At 44.3% G+C, this 25277-nt stretch overlaps 1 protein-coding gene and 1 long non-coding RNA gene across 8 annotated transcripts in view; one reads left to right on the top strand and one right to left on the bottom strand.

Annotated features, from left to right (window-relative positions):
• Nucleotides 1-960: 960 nt before the first annotated feature.
• LOC112631525 lies at nt 961-15210 on the top strand. The gene is made up of 3 exons (XR_003121140.1): nt 961-1194; nt 4712-4826; nt 14466-15210. It is a non-coding gene; the product is annotated as an uncharacterized LOC112631525 (long non-coding RNA).
• A 3194-nt stretch (nt 15211-18404) lies between these two features.
• The window catches only part of TMEM273 (transmembrane protein 273), a 34438-nt gene continuing 27565 nt past the window's right edge, over nt 18405-25277 (bottom strand). For 2 of the 7 annotated variants that reach the window (XM_025396811.1, XM_025396814.1), the window contains one exon: nt 18405-19941. In XM_025396811.1, coding sequence (XP_025252596.1) covers nt 19873-19941 — 69 coding nt within the window. In that variant the 3' untranslated portion in view covers nt 18405-19872. The remainder of the gene's footprint in view (nt 19942-25277) is intronic. The other 5 variants (XM_025396815.1, XM_025396816.1, XR_003121139.1 and 2 more) reach the window with 3 other exon arrangements.

Below are 25277 nucleotides of genomic sequence, written 5' to 3'. Positions count from 1 at the left end.
CAGTGGAACTGGAAAAAAAAGCAAATGAGCAAGCAGTTTCCAGGGGAAGAAATACAGATGGCTGATAAACATTTAAGAAGATGTTGAGTCCCACTGTAATAAGGGAGCTACAACTTAAAAATGTGTGGTATACAGTATAGCATTTTTCACCCATGAGATAGGCAAGAGTTAAAAAGATGGACAATACCCAGTGCTGGTGAGGACATAAGGAAATGAACACTTTTATTCTCTATTGGAACAGTGTACCTTACCTTTCTCAAAAAGTTTGGTGGTACCCATTAAAATTAAAAGTGGGCAGGTGCTTCCTAGGCAGTTTACTATCATCTATCATCTCTTTCCTAGGGAACAGTCACATTATGTGCTATGTGCATAAAACAGCACCTAGAGAAATATTTATTGCAGCATTGTGTATAATAGAAATAAAGACAGGAGACACTCCTAAGATCCATCAAAATAAACAAACTACAACATAACCGAACTGTGGAATACTACACCGCAATAAAAAGAAAGAGATCTATACATACTGATAAGTGAATTCATGTTAAATGAAAACACAAGATACATGGAACACATAGATGGCCCCACTTGTGTAAAAATTAAACACACTCTCCCAAAAGCACTGACCAAATCTATATTGTCTATGTATCAAAAGGCACAGAGGAGATCTGAAAATATCACACCCAAGAGAAAACAACATTGACCTCAAGAAAGAGGAGAAAGATTAGGTGGGGCTGTGTGAAACTGAATTTTCCAAACATGGCCACACCAGTCTATATCACAACCCACATGCTCTTCTGATAGCATGATAGGGTCCCTCTTCCTAAACTAGGGTGGATTTGGTAACTGCCTCTATCAACAGAATGCACAGGAGTGATGTTTTGTGACTGTCAGTGCCAAGTCATAAAAGATGTGATTTCCTCCTGGTTCTGTCTCCCCTCTCCTTTGGACTCAGCCACTATGTTGTGAGGAAGCCTAGGCCCCAGGGAGGGGCCACATAGATGTATTCCAGGCAGCAGCCCCAGCAAAGGTCTCAATCAACCACCAGTGTGTGAGTGAAGACACCTTCAGATAATTTTGCTTCCCAGACATCAAGTCTTCCAGCTGGGTCCAAGACATCACAAGGCAGAGACAAGCCCTCCCCTCTGTGCACTGTTGGAATTCCCCACCCACAGAAACTGTGAGCGTAAAAAAAAGGTGTTTTACACACTAGTTTCTGGGGCAATTTGTTACAGGCCATGGTAATTCAATGGACTTTGATTTTCCCTATAATGTGTAAATATGTTCTAATGAGCTAGTTCGTTGACCAGTTTCTGTGCTCTGTGCATCTTCCTGGCCCAGTCAGGGAAACCTGGGGGCCAGGTGAGCCCTGTGGTTTTCCCAGGACAACTTGGGAGGATGGTTCCCATCCTTACCCCATAGGAAACAATTTACTAGATTGCAATGTTTACATACAGTTGCTTTTGTAAAGACAAAAGCTTTACAATTTGGGGCCCAATGTTTTCCAAAGTCCCTGAGTCAGGTCTTTCTTTCCCCACAATCTATAAACGTTCTTCCTAATCCTCTGAAAAATTATACACTGTGAACTCCCCTTAGAGATAGGGAGCTTGGCAATTCAGAGGGGTTCGATGAGCCTTGGGTGGGAGAGTTAGGGGAGAAGCAGCCTCCATCTCAGGCCTGGGGGCAGGGCTGCGTGGCCAGGTTGCTCTGATGTTTCCTGTGAGCTACTTCCCTGGGGCTAGTTTGGAGTGAAGCCCCTCCGATGGTGGGCGATTGTCCTCCTCACTCACGTGGCCTCTGGGCTGCTTCCATCTATGGGAAGAGCCTCTGCCCCAGCCGCTCTGCTTGCTCCATGCAGATACTCAGCTGAGACCACCCACACATGGCTCCCACCCATCCCCCTGCAGCTCTCCAGTGGATTTTCCATCCTTGCCAGGAACCTCCACGCCTCACTGCTGCAGCCAACAGGGCTGGTGTGCAAACCCCCAAAAGGACCAACGCAGCACTTTCTTGGAGCTCTGACTCCTGGCCAGTTCGTTGCACACATTGCATGCGAGTCCTAAACCTCATCCAAGAGGCCTGGAATATTTTCTAGTCTTTTCTTCCAAAATCTACTCTTCCCAGCCTCTGTTTTTCCCAGCTGAGGAGGCTAACAGGAAACAAAGCGGCCACAGCCACAGCAGGAAGCAGAGAGGCCGTGTCTCTCTTCACTTCTAATTCCAGAGCTTGGCTTGCATCCCGATCTGGGCTGTGGGGAGAATCACATCATTCATTCTGGGGTCCTTGGGAGTCCAGAAATAGTCTGTCCACCCTGCCAAGGGGTGGTGCTTCGGTCTTAATCGTGGCATTTCTGTGGCTAGAGCCACTGTGTAAAGGTGTTGCAAGTGGGCACCGCTCCTGCTCTTCTCTCCACACTGAAAGTGGGGCTGCTCTAGTGGGGCAGGTGCCTTACCACCCTCCCAAAGTTCTCCTATTATCAGATTTAACACCCAAGGGCCGGGGAGAAGCGGGAAGCTGCCCGGACGCTGCGCAGCAGGTTTTCATGGAGTGAGGTTGGTGGTGTTCAGAGTGGGAATTTTTCCCTGTGAAGGTCAGTCCTCAGGGCTTAGGGATGACCTCATCCTGTGCTTGGGCTGCAGAGAAAGTGCCAAAAGCTATCAGACAAACTGAGAAGTGAAGTAGGGAAGTACTATCTTTTGAGTTCATTTTCTGTTGCTTCTTGTAACTATTTTGAAAGAAGTGAGTCAGTGGACCACAGAAGGCTCAGCTCAGGCACAGGGAAATGTAATCCGGAGGACTCTTCTTCAGCTCCCCCAAGCAAATGGGAAAGGCAGTTTTGCTTTTGTTTTTCTTTAGACATAATAACAGGCTGCTCGTTTGGCGGGTTTGTTTGGCGCTGTCTCGGGTTTTGGCCTTCACCTCAGGGTGCCCACACAAATAGCCTAGGCCTTCCCTCTCATCAGGGAACCAGGAGGGAGCCGGTCCCTGGGGCTAGGTCCTCAGGTGTGGCATGGCTGTACTCCAGGCCCCAGAACCCCACCTGGCCCAGAGCCTGCTGCATTTTGCTCAGCTCTGGCCCAGCAGGGCTGTGAATGTTCAACACGGTTGCTGAATGCAGAAGCGTCTTCTTCCAATGCACACTCCCTTGGTAGGGCAGCTTCAGCTGAGAGGAAAGACTCCTTGCTGGATGCCATGCACGTGACTCAGGAGCCCAGAATCCCACAAGATTCCAGCACTGGCCACGTCCTGTGTGTGTTCTTGGAGAGCCACGGTGGGAGCTCTAGGGAAAGGGGTCTTCCCTCTATGTCCAAAATGGGCTGACCACAGGCCACGCTGGACACAGCCCTCAGGAACCATTCCTTTCTTCTACTGAGCCAACTCTCCTGCAGTATGGCCCACAGCTCTGACTTGGAGGGTGAGCCTCTGGGACCCAGAGGCCAGCAGTGAGTCACCTTGATGTCTAAGTGTGTGAGGGTGAGACCCCAGGACCCAGAGGCCAACAGTGAGTCATGTTGATGTCAAAGTGTGCTGTGCTTGATTCCATGTTCCTTTTAGCCCACACCCAAGACTAATGGATGTCTGTGACTGGAAAGCAGCAAATACGTTCACAGATAACTCCTGAGCAGAGCTGGGATGATTTCTTTTAATCCCCACAATTGGAATAGCTATTTCAAAGGCATGGTTGAAGATACTTCTTCCCAGCCTGCCCTACAGAGAGATGATGCAATTGTTTAATGGATGATCCCAGTGTCCTGAGGAGGCCAGCAACTGTCCCTTCTCCCGCACAACACCCAAAGTCTTGAATGGATCCCTGGCCCTCCTGGAATAAAGTATGCAAAGGGTGGAGAACTTCTGGGAAGATTGGATCAGGCCATATCAAATTCCCACAGGAAACTTTCCAAGAAAGGCCCCAGGCCAAGGCTTAGCAGCCAGAGGGGAAGCAGTCCATTCAGTCATGCCCTCTGCAGTGCAGTGAGACTGACTGAACATTGGCTGGGGCATTGGTTTCCAACACCCCATCTGCTACCCCCACCACACCTCCCTACCCCCAACACACACAAATACACAAACACACACACACACCACACCCTAGGCCTGTAAGATTTGCTCTAGGCCTGTGAGCTTTGCTCTAATATGGAGGACTGATTCAAACAATCCTCCACTGCTCCAAGTACCAGCATGTTCACGTGACTATCTCACATTCAGAGGCAATAACTTCAGTGGAGTGGAACTGAGCTGGCACACCCGCAGCACAACAGGGAGTGGCCAGGGATGGCCGAGCAGTGTAGCTCCCACCTGACTAGCAAGCACCATGGCCATCCATGTCCAGCGAGGAAAGGGACCTGCTAGCCATGGTGTGAAACAGGCAGTCAGCTGGGGCTCCCTTCTAAGGGAAAGGCAGTTCTCCTCAGAAACTCTCCCAAATCCACCCTGGCTCTCAGGAATTCAACAAATATGACAAAAATGAGAGGGGAGAAAATACGAATTATTTTTGCAAGACAGGACTATAAGCATCTGCATATTTAAATTTTGATTCATGTTTTTGAAATAATTTCCTGTTTTGAAGATAACTCAGCAAATGCTTCTTACTTTATTGGAAACAGCATCTATTAAGCTATTTATGTAGCACAAATTCACAGGTCATGATACATTACAGTAAAATATCACCAAACAAACCAAAAGGTTATTTTTTTCTATTATTTACCTGCCTTAGTGAAAGCGGTGTAAATTGCTCTTATCTGAACCACAATGAATTCACATATTCAAGTTGGCTTCTTGGGAAATTTCAGGCCACAAATGGCAGTGATGCGATCAGGAGCAGCAACACAGTAGGTTACACCACCCAACTCACAGCAAATTAAATCGATCACAATAAAGCCAAACTAAGAAAATTAAAAGGCAGAATAGCAGCAACTGGAAACTGATCTCTCAAGACCTCATTGATGAGCTTCTGGAAACAAAGCCTGCTTCCCCCATGTTGCAAGGCCTGTCTTGACGGGAGATGTGTGTTGGAGAGTTTGGCTGCGTGGTGTAAGCACCAGATGTCTTAGCAGGACCCCAAAGTTCAATCCTTGGGAAGCCTAGGACTATTTTAAAATATAAGTGTCAAACATTTGGAATCCAACTAACTCAGATTATCAATGTGTAGCCCTCAGTCACATGTAAAAAATGAAAGTCAATATAACTAGTGTAACCTTTCCTCCACAAGAATGACATAGTGACTTACATTTTTAATGAGTTTATGGTCAAGAGGGGCATCTAGTAGTGTGCTGGGGCCAGCTTGTACTTGCTAATGAGAATCAGTTGTTAAATCTTTCAAGAACTTTGCAAGCCAGTTGTTAAACACAGCCATTATCAAAATTAAAAATAGTATAAACTTATAATTAAATAAATTATATTAAACATGAAAGTAATAAAAACTCAAACACTCCAATTCCTAATTATTTTACTGTATTTTAAGACACAGTGGCAGCTTGTTAGAGGTCTTGGTGGGAGTATTTACCCCATGGTAATAAGCAAAGGCTAAAACCAGGGGCTTACCCCTCCCCGACCAGGAGCAAGTGGTTGAATACTTACCATTACACTACTGGGGGTTCCCATAGGCGATGACCTGAGCCAACAGTTGTGGCTGTGCAGATAAGCCCTCAAGCAACCTTTTCCCCAATAATGCTAACTTTCTAGAACAGTTCCCACCATATGGGCTTCATATTAATCGGTCAGGGAAATGCTCAGAACCCTCCCACCTGTACATGAGTCTGTCATCTAAAAGACCACCAGGATCACTCAATAGTGAAAAGGGGATCATTATTGGTGATAGCAGTTGGTGAACTGTAAAGAGACAGTCTCTGGCAAGTACCAAGATGCTGTCTCTTCAAAGAGGGGAAGGGTAGTTTGGGTTTTACGGCTCACAAGGCTGGTATCCTATGTATGCAGCAGGTTTGGGGGGGAAAGCTGTACATATTTATGAGGAGAGTCAAGTGCATGCACAGTGGGTAAACATCTATGTCACATACATCCCATGTTCACTTTGGGGCAGGGTTTTAGCATTAAAAGAAGGTGGAATTTGGCTTTTTAAGACAAAAGGTGAACCACAGGACACAAAGACAATTTGTGCACAGCCTCTGTAAGCTGCTGAAAATGGCTTAAGGGCTGCAATTGCTTATCAAGAAAGAATGTTGGTAAGGGCATCCTCTGCCCAATCAGAGTTGTAGTGACTGGGTTGTAAATCAGACTTGGGAGGGGTCTGATAGTGCCATTGTTAGAGAGTTTGGAGCCATAGGAATATAGACATTACCCATGCCAGCCAGGCCCTGAACCCTAACCTGTAGGCAACTTTGTTTCCTTAACCTTGGTGTCTGTCTTAGTTGATACAGCAGTGTTTATTTTGATCTTTCAGAATACAAGTCGCAATTTAGGAAGGGTGCTCCACCATCATTTCATGGTTCTCACCACAGCCCAGACAGGCAGGCAAAGCAGTGTTCTTTCCCCTTTAATAAATGAAGAAACTGAGCCTCAAACAGATGAGGAGGCTTCCTGGGTTCACACAGCTCTAAGAGTGGGAACCTAGCTTTCTCAGTGACATTAGCTAGATGTGGTGGGCACTTCTCATTAGAAAAACAAGAATTGGCCAGGCACGGTGGCTCAAGCCTGTAATCCCAGCATTTTGGGAGGCCGAGACGGGCGGATCACAAGGTCAGGAGATCGAGACCATCCTGGCGAACACGATGAAACCCCGTCTCTACTAAAAATACGTAAAAAACTAGCCGGGCAAGGTGGCGGGCGCCTGTAGTCCCAGCTACTCGGGAGGCTGAGGCAGGAGAATGGCGTAAACCCGGGAGGCGGAGCTTGCAGTGAGCTGAGATCCAGCCACTGCACTCCAGCCTGGGCGACAGAGTGAGACTCCGTCTCAAAANTTGGAAAAATAAATTGAAACTAATGTTCTGGCAATAGGTAGCAAACACTTTAAACCTATGGTACCATCTGTCTTGACAATCTTACCTCTAGAAATTGACACCTTAATAAATTAAAAGTGTGCCTTTCTTAGCCCATTTTCATCAGCCATGTTCAACACAGCATTGTGTATGAGAGTGAACTCAGAGGCAACCTAAGTGCCTGAGGTGGAGGTTGGGCTAAGTTGGTTTGGTTGCATCATCCTCACCTGGAAACTTGTTACAGATGCAAATTCCCAGTCCCCACAGCAGGCAGACCTGCTGGTTGGGAAACTCTGCAGTGAGGCCTGGTAATCTGTGTTTCAATCAGCCTTCCCTGGATTGATTCTGGTGCCTGCTAGAGTTTGAGAACTCCTAGGTTAAGTAAATTATGGAACAACTAAACAATGGAATACAATGTAGTGAATAAAGCACATGGGAAAATCTGTTCACAATATTATGATTAAAAGCATGTACCAAATAATCCCAGTTATATAAAACCTAGAGCATGCATGCATGTATACATACACACACGTAAAGTCTGAAATTTTACATGACAAGCCTTAGAAACATTTCTTTGTACGAAAAAGAGATTCCCATCCTTTTGTTAATATGTTTCTATGATAATTCTGTAAGCAAATAAGCAATAAATTACTTCTGGCTTTATTTAAAGGTTAAATGAGGCTGGAAAAAAACGTATAGGCCCACAGCAAGATTTTACAAAGCCCCATGACTCCTGGCCACTCTGTCCTAAGATGCTCCACGCCAGTCCCCTGGACAGGTCTCTCAGCCTGGATCCCTTGAATGGATCCAGGCTGAGAGACCTGGATCTCAGGCTAGGTTGAGGAGTGGAAACCTGCCTCTGACCACAAGGGGTTAAAACCTAACTGGCTGAGAAGAGGTTCCTGGGAAAGATGTGACATTTGTTTGCAAGGAAACATAAACAATAACAGATGAAGACAGTGACATGTGGCTCAGAGTGAGCCTGATCAAAGCCAGCTGGGCAAGCAAGCTCCAGGCCTGGCTTCAGGATGAGATACCCTAGGAGCGGGCTTGGCTGGAGAGGGTCTGTGGGGGAGGCCAGGGCAGCCTCTCCAGCTATGGGGACTGCCCCAGGGAGTGTGGCCAAGAATTCCAACCCTTTTGGGGGAAGTTGGGTATGACTGAGGCTTCCGACACTTGAGACCTGAATTAGCTGTTCCAGCTGCTGGGAGGGATGGCCCACCCAGAACTGTCTTCTTAGCCCCATGGTTGTAGAACAGAAAACAGTCAGCATTTACCTACCACCAACCAGGTGCAGAGCACATATGCCTTCAAGAATACATGGATTCCAGTCAGGATGGACATGACTTGCCACAGGCAGGCTAAACCGTTCCCTTTCAGTGACTTTCTAAATGGGGTGGTAATTTCATTACATCATCAAGTATGACAGTCCTGAAGCAGATGATTTTTGAACCCCTCTTTCCCATTTTTCAGGTGAATTTGCTCAAAGGTCACAGAGCTGCTGAGTTGTGCAGCAGGCGTCGAAGCCAAAGGCCCATGTCCATCTACAGAGTGCAGGCTTTTTCCATCCCAGCAAGCCAGATCCTCATTCGTTCCCACCTGAGCCCTCCCAGTGGCCCCCTCTGCCCTCCCCAGCCCAGGACACCTGCCCCAGCCCACAGCTCTTCCAGCCACCACCATCCATCAATTCCTGTAAGCAGCAGAGCCCCATAAAGAACCAGTGTGAGCCCAGACTTGGTATTACCATGTCTCCATCCTGCAAAGGTGAATGCAGGTCTACAGTGGTTATTTCAAACTGTGCCAGGGAAATGCTAAGCACATATTGTAAATTATCATTAATTGAGGAGATGTTTCCTTTTGGGCGACAGAATGCCTCACTGGTTCTGTGGACAATCGCTGAAGCTTAGAAGTTACAGTACACCCACAAGTTTTCTTAACTGGCCTGGGCCTAAATATGACCTTGCAATGTTCTCCCTCACGGCTTTCAGATGACAGCACAGGCTCCCCACTCAGAATGGAGTAGTGGAAGAGGGGCTCCCTTTGAGCCCCCAGGTGATGTCTGAGAATGTGACCTGCCCCCGCCTGCAGGTTCCAGGTGTCAAAGTCACCTCCTGTCACCACCCTCTGATTTTGTTCTTTTCTTCCTCCCCTTTTTACCATCTCTTCCCTAATGTTGGGTGAGTCATTACCATGCCCATTTAGAAAGTCACTGAAAGAAGGTGCATTTAGCTTGCCTAAGATCATCTCATGCCCTTCCTGGCTGGAATCTATCTTTCCTTGAAGGGCTAGTGAGGGTTTTAAGTGGCAAAACTTCCCCAAACAATCCCTCTTTGGACATTATTTTCTTTCTACAAAGTTTCACTCCCTTGGAACTTATGGAAACTCTTTTTGAAGGCAGATCCCCTTCCTGCCAACCAGCTCTTCTGCCCAATTCCTTCCCTAGGAAGTGGTGTCAGTGGTCTTGGGCTTTTTTTTTAGGAGGAGCGCCCTAGGGTTCAGGGGCATAAAACCCTGCATGTGTTTGTCTACAGCTTTGCTCACTCCTCAGGGCTGAGCCATAGTAGATCCATGACCACCATGGAGAGCTAAGAGTTTCTGGATTCAGTGCCTGCTGTTGTCCTAGAGATTCCTATCCTGATTGAAGGCTGGTTCCATATCTGTTCACCCAGGTAGTGGGGATAAAAGCCATCTCTAAGCGAGCTACTCCCAAGAAAGAGAAGAGCAATGAATGCACCTTGGCTCTCCCCCGCTGACTCTCTCAACACCCACGGACCCCTGAGCCTAACATATACCTGTGCCTATGGCTGTGGTCGCAGCATCCCCACCTTCACTTCACTCAGACACTGGGCTGGCTTTGATCTCTAATCTTAGCTTGTTTTCACCACCTTGCTACCCTGTTTGCCTTTCTGGTCTCACAGTTCATTCTGTCCATGTTGCTCTCCTATCTGGGGGCTCTCTCAAGCAAGTTCACCCACAGAAGCAGCAGAAGCAGCTCTGACCTCTCTGTCTCCAAGACCAGCTTGGCACAATCAGAGCCAAACCTGAGGTGTAAACTCAAAGAGGCCAGAGAGGAATGTGCTTCCGTTCCAATGTCAGTGCTCCAGAAGCCCTGGAGACCAGGCTCCCCAGTAACACTAATGCTCAGACTTCTTTTACACTGGGCATGCCACACGCAAACTGCAGTTTTAGGAGTAAAAATTCTATCTGCCCCTAGAAAAATTCTTATGTCTGTGCCAAAATAATATACACAAGAATTTTTGTTACATGTGTTTTACAGTAACAAAAAACTAGAAATGGCATGCAACAAAAGACTGAGTAAATCACTGGAAATGATTTCAATTAAGAAAAAAATAGCAAAATGTTTAAAAGGCAAAAAGCATTGGTGAGCATGTGGGAAAGCATATTGCTTTAGACTGTTAGCGGGACAGTGAATTGATAGAGATTCAGTGATGAAGATTTAGGCACTAACTACCTATGGTAATTATCCTAACTAGTTTCCCAATCTCTTTTTTTCATTTTTTGTTTTTTGTGTGTGTTTGTTTGTTTTTGTTTTTGGTTTGTTTTTTTTTTTTTTTTGAGATGGAGTTTTGCTCTTGTTGCCTAGGCTGGAGTGCAGTGGTGCAATCTCAGCTGACTGCAACCTCTGCCTCCTGGGTTCAAGTGATTCTCCTGCCTCAGCTTCCCAAGTAGCTGGGATTACAGGTGCGCACCACCATGCCCAGCTAATTTTGTATTTTTAGTAGAGACAGGGTTTCACCATGTTGGCCAGGCTGGTCTCAAACTCCTGACCTCAGGTCATCTGCCCTCTTCGGCCTCCCAAAGTGCTAGGATTACAGGTGTGAGCCACCACATCCAGGCCCAACTTCTTTTTGAGCAAACATAGTCATTTAAATTTGGGAAGAAAATAATGCATTTTATCTGGATGGTCAAATTATTTCTATAAAAATATTTTTATAGTTGCTTATACTGTTTGGATATTTTTAATGGAATAGCAACAAATGTTTACTAAGCACCTACTTTCTGCCCAGCACTGTCCTGACAGTGAAAAAGACAAAATCCTTGTCCTAAAGAAGCTGGCATTACTGTGGAGGATGAAAAAAAATAGATGGATAGAAGCATAAATACATAACATAATGCCAGTGGCAATAAGTGCCCTCATGATAAATACAGCATGGTAAGTGAATATACAACTAAAGAAGTGTTCTCAGGGGAGGTCTCCCTGCAGAATGATGTTGGGGAAGAACATTGAGTGGAGAGAGTGATCTGTCATTTGAGAATCTGGAGAAAAAGCTTTCCAGTTAGTAGAAACAGCAAGTGCAAAGACCTGGGCTAGATATGGCATTTTTAAAGTCTAATAATTCCATGTGACTCTTTTATACTTTCCATTTGCCTATTCACCTTTCTGTTCATTTTACCTGAAAAAATATATATATTTATAATAATTGTTTAAGTCCTTGACTGCTAATTTCAGCATCTGGATTATCATGGGTTTACTTCTATTGTCTGTTTTCTCTTGTTAAGAGTCATGTTTTCCTGCTTCTTTGATTGCCTGGTATTGTTCCTTTAAACATTGTAGATGATACATTATAGAAACTCTGGATTCTGTTATCTTCCTTTGAAGAGTGTTGATGTTTAGTTGTTCTATGTTTTCTTAGATTCTGTATTTGTCTACTAAGCATCAATTAATTACAGGGCCAAACTAACAGCTACTGTTGTATATATCTGCCCTGCAGTCCAATTTCCCTACGTGCCTGAAACATCTTATCACTGGCTGGGCACAGTGGCTCATACCTCTAATCCCAGCATTTTGGGAGGCCGAGGCAGGCGGATCACTTGAGGTCTGCCTGGCCAACATGATGAAACCCCCTCTCTACTAAAAATACAAAAATTAGCTGGGAGTGGTGGCACGCACCTGCATGAGAATTGCTTGAACCCTGGGTGCAGCCTGGGTGACAGAGTGAGACTCCATCTCTGGAGAAAAAAAAAATTTATCCCAAACTTTCTCCTTAATCCTGAGTGTGTACCCCAACCACCTTCTTTACCTAACTCTCACACAAGTCAGTATTTGCCCTGCCCTAAATTACCCAGGGCCAGTCTCTCAGACAACTGGAGACCAGAGCCCACCAACCCTATCCACACTAGCCAGTACTAAGTTGCTTCCTCTTTGTTGCCTTGCTTTTACCATGGAAAGCTCAATAAAGGCTCTGGGCCATGCTTTTCTCTAGCTCTTTCTGCCTCTTGACCAACCTGGTGCTTCCTCCCTGTGGTCTCATGGGACATGGTATGTCCCCTTCTCTTAGGAAATATAAGTACTGTAATAAATTATTCCTTCAATGACATGAGCTGTCTGTGTGGTCTTTCAGTCACCTTTAAAATTAAGGCCTGGGCACAAATCATTAGTCTGGCAAGTGACATCACTGGTAAGTTACCTTGATTCTAGAGAATCCTGGTTTCAGGCTGTGTTGGCTGGGTCTATTTCAGTTCCGTCTCTGGTCCTAGAGCACAACCGCTAGTCTTGGTTTCCATGGGAAGCAAGCTGTGCTTACCAAATATATTAGGGTTCTCCAGAGAAACAGAACCAACAAGCTGTGTGTGTGTGTGTGTGTGTGTGTGTGTGTGTGTGTGTGTGTGTATAAAGAGGTTTATTTTAAGGAATTCGCTCACACAATTATGAAGCTGGCAAGTACAACATGCAGTTTGGGCCAGCAGGCTAGAGACCCAGGAAGAGCTGAGGTTGCAGTTCCAGCCTGAAGGCCACAGGCTGCAGAAGTCCTCCTGCTCGGGCTTTGCTTTGTCCGTACCTTCTAATAATTAGATGAGTCCCAGCCAAGTTATGGAGGACAATCTGCTTGTTCTATGTTTTCTTAGATTCTGGTGGACTCAAAGTCCACTAACTTAAATGTGAATCTCATTCACAAACACCCTCACAGACACATCCAAAATAATGTTCAACCAAATATCTGGGCACTGTGGCCCAGCCAAGTTGATACATACAATTAAGCATCACACTAAGTCCTTCTATTAATACTTTGGCAGGATTTAAACTTCAAACTTTGTCTCTCAATGGCAGGACAGCTGCTGAAATCTCTGCTCAGCTCTTTTTAAGCCTTCCAGCTGTTGTTTTCCACTGAGCCCCTTGGCATTTCACTCTGTGCATGCCTAGTTTAGGAGTCAGCCATCAATTTAAGGGGAATTTTGAAGCAGGGTTGGGGTCTCTTCCAAAATCAAAAGTTACTTCCTTTCTGGGATTGCTCCCCTAAACTCTAGCCACTGTGATGGCTTCAAGCCCCAACCTCTGTCTTCCCAGCACAGTAAGATTGTCACATCCTGCTTCAACTCTCTTGTCCTGTATGCAGTATAAACGGGAATGGGTCCTCAGGAGTTGATCTAAATAAATGTGGAGCTCACCTACTTCTTTTCTTTTAAGGGCCAATTACTCACCAGATCCTTCCTTCGAAGCCAAGGTCTAGTGTCTTTCGGCAGCTCTGGTAAATTGTGTTCTCTCGTCTGATCTGTCCTTTTTTTGCTCTGTCTGCTCCCTCCTCCTAGAACACCTATTAAATGAGCACTAGAACTCCTGGATCTTCCCTCCACATCTCACAACTTCCATTTCACAGAATTGCCTATTGTCTTTCTGCAACTCGCTTTGTGAAAGAGAAAACTGATTTCACAAAATCCAGACAACCAAATGACTGAACACGTGAGCACCTTGTTTGTCCCCATAGACTTCCTGACCCTCCTTCTACTCAGCCGCAGCACTGCACACAGCAATGTCCTTACCCATCCCGGCTTGCCACATGATTTCATGCCTCCAGGCATTGTCATGCCAGGTGCCAGACACCCTGCCAGGTGCCAGATGCCCTGTCTGCTTTTCTGACCAACGAACTCCTTTGTGTCCAGACAGAGATGTTGCTCTGCTGGCCACTGTGATTTTCTCTTTTTCCTGGGATCAAACAGCACCCTGTTCACACTTCAAAAGCAGCACTCACTTACACTGTTTGCCTGTGCTTTCCTCTGTCAAGGCCACATCTATGTCTTCTGTGTTTTTTCCCACAGTGTCTCATACCGTACTATAGAAGAGGGAACATTTATAGAGCACCTACACATTTTGGACACTACTCCAAGTGTTTTATGTGCAATAACTGTTTGGGAGGTCATAGCAACCCTCTAGGGCCATCATCGTCATTACAAATAAGAAAACAAAGATGAAGTTGAGTCACATGTCAGGGGTCACGCACAGATAGTAAGCAATAGGCCAGGAGGAATTAGACCTTAGCCAGCTGGATTACAGTCCACACTCTTAACTGTGAGAAGGAACAATTCCATCCACGAAGGGGCACACTGACCATCATGGTGGGTTGGTAGAATGCATGCAGCTGTGTCTACAAAAGCTAGGCTACGAGTGCAGATATAATTTACATGAGTAAAGTATCCGTAGGGTATAACAGGTGCTTGCCACCATCCTCTGAGAAGGTTTTCTCCTGTTCCAGTGTCTTATTTTCGTTTTGAGACCAACCGTTTCTTTACGTTTGTCAGTGCCACTTCCATCCAGACAGAAGGACCCCAGGTCAAGGCCTGACAGGAGGAGCAGGAGCCATCAATGAGAGCAGACCTCAGAAGGCTGACGGAGGGGAGAGGAGCACCATCCACAGCCCCATCCTCTGGATGCTGTGGGAAGAAGTCCACAAAATACTGCCCCTCGGAGTGAGTCGGTAGCAGAGCGCTTGCTGCTGGCTGCAAATACCCCATCAGAACATGTTTGGGGTGATTCTTGGACCTGGTTTCAATTTCTTTTCTGCCAGTCAGCAGTTGTGCTTGACTCACAATTTGTTGCCATCTCCTGAATTAAATTCAGGAAAGAGGATAAAGATCAGAACCATATTGTAAAAGCTTCCTTATGGTTCCTTTTTTGCTAAGATAAATAATGAGCAGCTCTGATCCACCTCTCTTGAGAGCTCAGAGCACACTACCAGGAGCTCCTATCTGCAGAGTGAGCACAGGCAACTGGTGATCTCTTGATAAGGAAAGACAGCAGTGTCCAATCTACCCTGCCTTGCACGGAGCCCCAGGTGCTCGCCCAGACTGTGTTGCTACCTAAAGCACATGGTAATTGCGTGATGCTAACCAAAGCAGCCCCTCACTCATTAGAAACATCTGCTTTGCATTATTTACACAGGAAAAGTTTTCGTCTTTACTGAGCCTACCCAGTTCAAACTTAAGTGGGATTTGCCAGCTATCTGGCTAATTTTATGAGCAATAATAAAGATTGGTGAACACTTGGTGTTTGTATAATTACAATCAATTTTATGTTAAACTTAGCTTAAAAGAAATTTATCTTCATGAGAAAAATAGACAGACTTTAGTGAGGACCAATCTACAAAATGCCTGACCAGAGTTCTTCAAAACTGTCAAGGTCGTCAAAATCAAGGAAAGTTTCAGAGATTTTCACAACCAAGAGGAGCCTAAGGCGACGCTGTGACTAAATGTCATGCGGTGGTCTGGATGGGGTCTTAGACCAGAAAAAGGATACTAAATAAAAACAGGAAATGCAAATAATGTGTAGATTTTAGTCAATAATAATGTATCAATATTGGCTCATTAAATTGTGACAAGTGTGCCATACCAATGAAAGATGTTAATAACAGGGGAGGCCAGGTGTGGAGCATTCAAGAACTCTCTCAACTATGCTCTCAACTTTTGGGTGAGTTTAAAACTGTTCTAAAATTAAAACTTTATTTAAAAATATATAACAAGGCTGGGCACAGTGGCTCATTCCTGTAATCCCAGCACTTTGGGAGGTTGGGACAGGAGGGTTGCTTGAGCACAGGAGTTCGAGACCAGCCTAGGCCACATGATAAAACCCTGTTTCTACAACACATACAAAAATTAGTGGCACACGCCTGTAGTCTCAGTGAGTCAGATGGATGAAGTGGGAGGATCACCTGAGCCCGGGGAGGTCAAGGGTGCAGTGAATCGTGATTGTGAAAAAGAACTCCAGCCAGGTGACAGACTGAGACCCTGTCTCAAAACAAACAAACAAACAAAAAACTATACATATACATATGTAAATTAAGAATGAAACAAAAACTTCCATAATCTCACCTTCTTTGAATTTTGGAATTGTGTAAAAGTTGCCTGAAACTGATGAGAAGTAATAGCTCATGTTTACCAAGTGCTGACTACATGTCAGTGTGCTAAGAACTTTACACAAGTTACTCATTTAATTCTCACAAAAAATAGGAGCAGGTACAACCATTAGCCTATTGTACAGATGTAGAAACTGAGGCATAGCACCATTAAATAATTTATCCAGCTCAGAAAGCAGCATTTTGTTACACAGCTCATGTAGTCTACCACTGCTCTGTACTGCACAGAGCGGAGCCACAAATGAGGAGATAGTCACGAGTCCGTTAAAATTCCAGGACCGTGAACACTGGGACATAGGATATGCTGCTAAGGGGGGCTGGGACATTCAAGGCCTGAGTGACTTCTCCGCATCTGTATACACAGCCTGGGAGATGTGCCACTTATTTGTCATCTGATGATAATGTACTCATAAAAAATCATATTCTTTGAAGGATGATTAATTAATTTGACAAATCTGGGATTAAGACAAATGACTTAGAACGGAAAGAATCAGTCATAGCCTGGACCTGGCCCTGTGTGGACTTCCTATCACAGGCCACTACCCCTTCTGCCTGCATCTTCGGGTCTGCCCAGTTCAGCCTCTATCTGTCTAAGCAGCCAACCTGCACACTCCATCTCAGGGGAAAGGAGCCTCCAAGCTGGCTCTCCCCATCTTCTCTCATAAATCCCAGAGCACGTTCTAGAATAATCATTGACACATGCTTTTAACCCCGATTTGCAGGTTTGTACACCTGTAGAAAGGTGAGATTCACTCTCTCCAAATGCAGCCCATCCTTGCCTCCCCAGTAGCCTAGGAGACCCAAGGCCCAGTTGCAGAGCTCTCTAAGGCCATTGCTCCTCAGGCTCTCCACATCCTAGCCAATGACTCCCGAACCTAGGGTTGTGCTGAACTCCCTCTGCCTCCCTTACAGATTGATCCACCAGCAAGTCTTGGCATCTCGTCCCCTAAGGTCTATCCCAACCCCCACCCCCACCCCCAATTCTCTGCCTCTTTGCTGCCAGCACTTTACCTGGGCCATGCTCACTTCCTGCTTGGACTGCAGCATGGATGCTGCAGGGACTCTAGAGGATGCAGAGGGATGCTGGCATGCCGTGACTCATTTGAAAATCACAATAGCAGTGATATTTTTATTTCCAACTGCCTAGCTCATCTGCCTCTCAGCTGTTTCCCAACTTTGATGATGAAAAGGTTGCATCTTCAGGTTCTGTTCAGCTCAGCTTCCCTCTGTCTAAGCAACTCTGCCAGCTTAGAAAGCAGTTTTATTAATTCCTCCAAACCTGCATTTATTTCCTAAAATTGCATGATATGTGTACTTTTAACACACAGAGGAGGACACCCATACATACACATATTTAATTGTTTATGTATTAATTTGTATAGATTCAATGTAAACACGCTTAATTTACAGATATATAGACTGATACATATATAGATGATTTTTAATTTGTTGACCTTGCCAGTTAACCCTCTCCCATCTCACCTTCCCCTCCTTCCCATACTGAATCCTGGAGGCCCCAAACCACTGCCACTTCATTAGATCCTGGCTGGCTGCAGCCATCTGTGACCTGCTTTCCTGTGCAGGATGACTCTTCCTCCTGACATCTGAGAACCATTTGTCCCCTTCCATTTGGGTCTGATGTTCTCCATGCTTGGCGGGCTGTGGTGGGGGAAGCTGTATGTGTCCTGGGGTCCCAGAACTTACAAGGCTGGGAGGATGGGGCTTAGCCCAGACTCTGGCCTCTGCTAGCATACTGTCAAATCATGGGGTGAGGCAACCATGCTGGAATGGCCCTGACTCAAGAAGCTACACTGCAGACCCAATGGCTTGTTAGGACTCCTTTCAGTCACTTCCAAGAGCTACTGCCCATTGGACCCTGTGTCCCCAGGAGTTGCTCTTATGGAGAGGAGCTGTCGAGGGGGGCTTCAGAGAGCTTCCAATAGGACTAGAAGGCCATCTAGAAGGAAGATATTAAGCTTGGGTTTGGAGTGTAAGCCAGGGAGACCTCAATGTCAGGGCCTCCTGCCCACTGGCCTCCCATATGATGTCGGCCTTTATGACCCAAGGAGAGGACGCTGGCCTTCAGCATAATTCTCTCTGTTCTTCACTTGGGAAACTTTGTGTGGGGCTAAAACCAAACCAGAGTGCAGTGGTGGTGTTAGGAAAATATGTCATGAGGTGGGGTCGGGGAGAGAACACCAAGGTTTTGCTGTATGTACAGAAGGTAAAACGATGGCTGAGAGTCCAGGAGCATTCACCTTCAGTTCACAAGTGTTTCTGCCATTCACAAACCAGATGTCTTAATTAAAATGCTGCTAAAGGAAGCAAATCAATTAGCAGATCCCATACAAGATGGTTTATTTTATCTTACACACAGAAAATTGCTTATGAGTATCACGTTACCACTCTTGGTTATCAGTTAACAAAGGCTGCTAATGAACAGCATCGTTATCAAGTTGCATAAGAGACGCCCTGGGAGTCAGGCAAATTATGACAACACAGCACTTTGTTCTGAAATACAGCTCATCTTTCATCACACATGAAGAAGGCAGCCCAGTCCAAAAGATTTCCTGGAAAGTGGAAAAGCAAAGAAAATTCCGTGATGTGATCCCAGAAACACAGGGTTAATATTACAAGGGAGAGAAATGCTCATGGGGCCTTAGCCTGATGGCAATTGTAGAATGACGTGGCTTTCCTGAGCCTCCACCAGTCATGTCTTTTATGCAACAGCCATGCACATTGTAATAATAACCACAAAATAATTTATATAAGGAGAAAAAATAATAACTGACATTCATGGCCCTCTACAAGGCACAGTATCTGCTTTCTTATTTGGTCCTTTGTTGGTTCCGTCCTTCGAAGGTCTGAGAGCAGCAGGCCCATTCCATGAATGCCAAAGCCCTTCCTCCCACACCAGCCCAGCCTGCCATTTCCCCTCCAGAAGGCCAGTGTTCATCATCGATAGGGCTGGAGACCATCCCGGAGACCTCATGTTTCAGGACTCCCAAATCTTCACAGAGTTCATCTTTAAGAAGGGATCTTCTGGCAGCTAAGAGGCGAAGCTAATCATTCTACAAAGTATTGCCTAACTGATGAGAAGATGGCAGTGCATAGGAAGCTGTGTGTTGGGTCCGATTCCCCTTTTCATGAGCCATTTTCGGTAGTAGGTTTCACGGACATGAACACCATGCCCTCGTGGAAGCATGAACAGCTCGAACACAGGGTGAAGTTTTTGGTGTCCACCTTTTCCTACTGCAGGCTAAAGCGCTCAAGGCTTCCTCTGTGCAGTCCGCTTCTTCCAGAAGAGGCGTGATAGTTTCCTTCAGGACGGAGGCACTGTATAGTCTATTCCTTCTATTATTTACCTCCAATATTCAGTCCATGTGAAAGTTCATTACCAGCCTTGGGTTTTCGAATGCAGAACATCCTGAGACGTTAACCATGGGCCGCTGTCCACAGAGCTAGAATCCCTCTTCACATCACTGCTCACCTACAGCTCAATCACCTGTGCATCTCTGGAAAGGAAGAGAACCACCTGGAAGACTTATTGACAGGGCAACTATGCTCTAATTATTGCATGTGTTCATGCAACTCACACAATTAAACAGGTAAAAAAGCTCATCAGCAAAGCCTGCAAGGTGGAACACTTCCTTGTGCAACATAGAAAGGAAACTGAAGGCCAGTGGCTTCTGGGTAAAGGGGAGAGCTCAACCTGGAAGTTGTTTTCTGCCTGCCAAACCCAAGGCAAACAAAACTTCATCTACTTTGACGACAAAAAGAGAAATCATTCCTCGAGGTTAATAGGCATATTTTGGGAAACTTGTCGCTTTCTGTAGTTGGTGAACTTGCATAGATCTGGGCAGATGCTACCAGGAACAAGGTAGATAGACCTATGAGAATGGGACTGGAAAATAATGCCTTCACATCTGAACTGCAAGCTGTTACAGAGGGTGAGACTTCTCCATACTTGGTGTACCAGCTTTGATGGAAGGGAAGGACAGCACAGGTGTCTAAAAAGAGGAACATGGAAGTGAAGATGTAAACCAGACTCTGATACAACAGAACTTGGGCTGAAAGTAGGACACAGACCCTTCTAAGGAACTCACTTATACCTCCATGCCTTAAGACCAAATTCACACCCTCACTGTAGTTTCACATAGACATCTGGAATATAATATAATGGTATATATGTTTACATTGAATGATGCGAAATTGTTTATGACTTTCCATTGTGCATATTCAGTCACAATCTCCTGACAGCTAAGATCTCCCCATGAGAGATGGGGCAGCAACAGCAGGAAGGCGGGATAGATGTGGGACAAGCCACATCAAAGGCCATAAAACAGACAGACAAAACAGACAAAAACTTGACTACCCCCTATTTGAGGACCAAGGACACAGGTCATGGTCAGGGATATAGAGCTTGATGGTAGTAGAACCAACATTAAAGACAAGAAAGACACTGGAAACCAGCAAGATATGGTAAGAAGAAGTGGCGAGGAAAGTAAAGGAAGGGATTCCATGCAAGGGCCTCAAAGGCCGTCAGGGTTTTCTCTCTCCTTTAAAAGACGGAAGGTCCAGAGGAACATGGGGTTTAGAGGACCAGAGGCTGAGCAGAGGGTTCATCCTTTCTGCTGTCTTTAACAAGCCCTGCATTAAAAGGCCCCATCAGGTGTTGATAAGGAAGGGATCTAAAGAAGCTGGGATTAGCCAGGTTCGCACTTGAGATACCAATACTCAGAGTGGAAAGGCAGCCCAAGAGAGCAGCCTCCTCCCGCCCCTGGCTGCCCTGAACAGAAGAAGGGACACTGCTGAGCTACCTCATGGATGAAGTTGCTCTCTGACAGGTAGCGATACCTCTGCAGATGGGTGTGTCACCAGCCACCAGAGAGCCAGGCACAATCTGGAGAAAACAAGGTAAGGCTGGCAGAGTCTGGGGTAGCATCTGCTGGCTGGACTAGTAGGTGAATTAGGCTGCATGGTACTCCAGGCTGGCATCATGAGAAAGAGCAAGAGTGTTGCATACCCTACAATTTAGTGGCTACAGACCCAAATCTTTGACCACATCCTCCAAGAATCACATAGACCAACAAGGAGAGAAGAACAAAAAAAACAACAAAAGTGAAACTAATAATGAGGGTGCCTATACATTCTGGTTAGCCCCAGGGTTCATCTCTTTAGGATACATTTATGCCTGCTAATACTGAAAAAAATCTTTAGCAAAATCCAACACACATTTCTGATTTTTAAAACTCAGTAAAATAGGAACTGATGAATGCTCCTCAACATGATAAGATATGTGTGCTTCAGCCCTAGAGCCAGCATCTTACTTGATGGACACCACTAGTGGATTTCCCATCAAAGTCTGTCAGAGGCATGTTGTATGCACAATTTTCCCACTATTATTTAACATTGGTGTTTTTAGTCAATGCAATCGGAGAGGAGAAAACAATTAGAGGCATAGCAATTGGGAAAGAAGAACTATATTTTGGCAGATGACATAATATCGTAAAAACTCAAGGGACAGAGGAGAAAACAGAGAAAAATAATAAAAGAATTCAACAAGCATTCTCACCCTCTGTAACAGCTTGTAGTTCAGATGTGAAGGCATTATTTTCCAGTTCCATTCTCATAGGTCTATCTACCTTGTTCCTTTTAGCATCTGCCCAGATCTGTACAGATCTGTGCAAATTCACCAACTACAGAAAGCGACAAGTTTCCCAAAATATGCCTATTAACCTCGAGGAATGACTTCTCTTTTTATCATCAAAGTGGATGAAGTTTTGTTTGCCTTGGATTTGGCAGGCAACAAGGCAACTCCTATAATGTTAACATAATCCCCCAAAATCAAAATACAATCAAAGACCTGGTAGGCGACATCATGACAAAAACTCTATTTTGAAAGCAGCAAAGGCAAAATACTTATGAATAAATATAACAAAATATATGACAATCTTATAAGAGTAAAATCTGAAAACTCTCCTGAAACACACAAAACAGTAACACACAAAATCAGATAACTTTTTATGAAAAAAATTACCTCTTTTCCGTGGAGAACCACTTAACATCGTAAAGAAGTAAATCGTTGTTAACTCGATATGTAAATGTAATGCAATCCCAATCTAAATACCAAGATGTTTGCTTCTTTTTTTCTGTGTGTTATTTTTACTTTATTTGCTTTGGTCTATACAAAAACCCGGTAGCCAAAAACACAAAGCAATCGTCATAAAACTCTCCACTGGGACCTCCCCCAGCCCCCACACCATGAAAGATTTCTGTTTCTGTGGAAAGATTCTGAAGTTGATTCCGAAGTTCATATGGAAAAATAAATATGCAAAAATAGCTGGAATTAACTAGCAAGAATGTCCCCTGCAAAGGAAGCATAATGTGTGCGGGTGGAGGGAACCAGCCCCATCAGAAGGTAGAGCACATCCGGAAGCCTCTCTAGGCTCAGCCTCTCTAGGAAGCCCTCAGCACATGAATAACCACAAATGCCAATGGAGAATAAAGTCTAGAAATACCCTAGTACATACAGAAATTTAGAACATTATAAAAGTGGCAAATGAAACACGGGTGAAATAGGGTGGTTTTAAAAAATAGTATTGGAATAAATCAATTGCCATTTGGGAAAAAAACAAAATTGGATCTGTAACTCACACCACACACCAGAATAAATGCCAAATGGATCAGACATCTGAGTAAGTAATAAAACCATCCAAGTGCTGGAAAAAGTATATATGCCCAGATGTATACATCTATATGTAAACATTTTCTAATTTTATTTTTAAAAATGTGTGTCTATATAAAAGTGTTTTTAATTAAATATATTTTTGTAACATTATCACAGAAAGAATAAACCAGGAATTATTGAAAATGGCAACTTCAAAGCAGTAGGTAGGAATACGGTGGAGTGAAGTTACAAAAGAAACACTTCTCCGAGTTTATCTGTTTATATAGTTTATCTCTGAATTGTGTACATGACACACATGTATCTCTGTTTACAAAACTATGTAAATTAAAATTTTAAAAGATTAAAACAGGAAATAGTAAAATAGAATACACACTAAAACAAATGTTTCTGACTCTCTATCCAATTGATAACATAACCACACAGAGAATATAATTAATTTCATTTGAACACAATACTCTGGCTGTACATACCTAGAGGGCTAAAGCCACTGCAAAGAAATGTGCAAGTTTACAGAGCAGGTCTACCGCTGTATAGTGCTCTAATTTCTGGAGGTATTTTGTGTGTATTATAGAATAGAGAAAATGAGTAAAAATATTATGTGGTTGAAAAGCAGGGTTTTTACTTTGGAGAAGGCAATCTAGACATATGGAATAGGGAAAGCTTAGAAAAAATCTTATGATACTGAGTTTGTAATTTAAATGCACATTTCCTGACTCTGTCCATTGAAAGGGCCTAGAATCAATGACACCTCAGTAGCCCTGAGCACACATTGTGCCCAGATCTTAGTTTCTAAAAATCATTCCATAGTAAAAATTAAAATAAAATAAAATAAAAGAGAGAGAGAGAGAGAGAGAGAAAGAGAAAGAAACAGGGACCCTTGGGAAAATTAGACCTTTGTGCTACTCTTGGGAACAAGACAAGGTGAGTCTCAGATGTTGTGTTGTCAGAAGTCTAGCACGTGCTCAAAGACTAATGAGGTTCTGTCTGAAGGACACAGGGGCCCCCAGGAAGTGACTTGCACGAGCCAAATTTGCAACAATTTGGGCATCAGAAAGAATCATGATGGTAATGGATTAAAATGCATTGAAGTTCACAGTAATAATCCTCAACAAAAGAAAAAGGAGAAAGGGGAGATAGAATAAAAAGGCTTTCTTCTAGATGAATGTCAGCTATTAGATATAGAAGAAATGCTGGAATCAGAAAGTCAATATTTTGTAATCACCAATGGCAATAACTGCTTCAAGCAGGATCATGAATAGACTAAAATCATTAGGTGAAGAATTGTTGGGGGTCGGGATATTCACATAGTGTCAAAGTGCCTCCCTTTGTATTATTCATTCATTTCAGAGAGGAAAATTCTAATTTCCACAAATATAGAAATCTAGTGGTCACTCCCTTAACCAAGCAAACGAAGCATCACCAACAGTGATGCAATACAATGAAATGTACACAACATCACCTTGTGGTATTTCTGACCAAAAACTTCAATCTGAATCCACTCAGGAGAAAACAATCAGACAAATCCAGAAAATGGGACATTGTGTAAGACAACGGGGTTTAGGGACTTCTCAATCAACAATGTCATAAAGATAAAAAGCAGAGGGGCTGTTCAACACTGAAAGAGACTTTAAAAAAGATAAAATAAATACAAATATTTTTTCTGGATTGGAAAATAGCACAAAAAAATAGAGCAATAAAAGATACTTCTGAAATAACCAGAGAAATTTAAATATGGACTATATAATAGCTGATATTAAATTAGCATTAATTTTCTTAGGAGTGGTCATTGTATTGTGATTACACACAATAGGAGACACAATGGTGCTGTATTCAGGGGTGAAATATCATGGTATCTATACTAATTTGCAAGTAGATCAGTCAAAAATGCTTATGTTCACAGAGATAAAGCAAAGGGGGCACCATGTCAATGAGTGACCCTAGGTGAACGGTGTATATATTTTGATTGTCCCGTTCTTTCAACTTTTCTTTGGATTTGAAATTTTTTCATAAAGCAGGAGAGTGAGAGAAAGATCAAGAGATCGCCCCAGGACTGTGTGACCATCCTGGGCTGGTCAGACAGGGAGCAAATTCTCAGTGGGTTTGGCACATTCATGGCGCATGAAGTGAGGAAAAAGCTGGGGAAGGTGGATTGTGAAATAATGATTCTCAAAACCCTGGTGAAGATGCCTTCATTCCTAGGAGTCTTCATTCATAGGCTCATTCAATCAGGGGTCCAAGATCCTGTCCCCTTCTGCAGACTGGCCCTCCACATACGGGCTTCGTCCACTCCGAGACCCCAAAGCAGCACTGAGATGCAAATACCCAGCCGAACTAATAGCATAATGACACGAAGAGATGTCTGGGAATTTTTTTCACCAAATGGACTAAATTGGCTAATTATTAGATTGGACACTATCATAGGATGGGTCTTGGAGAATGAAAAACAGCTTACCTATCCTGTTAAAACTCTGTTTTCTCAGCTCTAACTGGGCAAATGCCCCACAGCTTCAC

Source organism: Theropithecus gelada, chromosome 9, assembly GCF_003255815.1.
Source record: "Theropithecus gelada isolate Dixy chromosome 9, Tgel_1.0, whole genome shotgun sequence".
In the NCBI taxonomy this organism is placed as follows: Eukaryota; Metazoa; Chordata; class Mammalia; order Primates; family Cercopithecidae; genus Theropithecus; species Theropithecus gelada.
The sequence above is the reverse complement of the archived record's forward strand: the minus strand, read 5'-3'. Positions and strand labels throughout refer to the sequence as shown.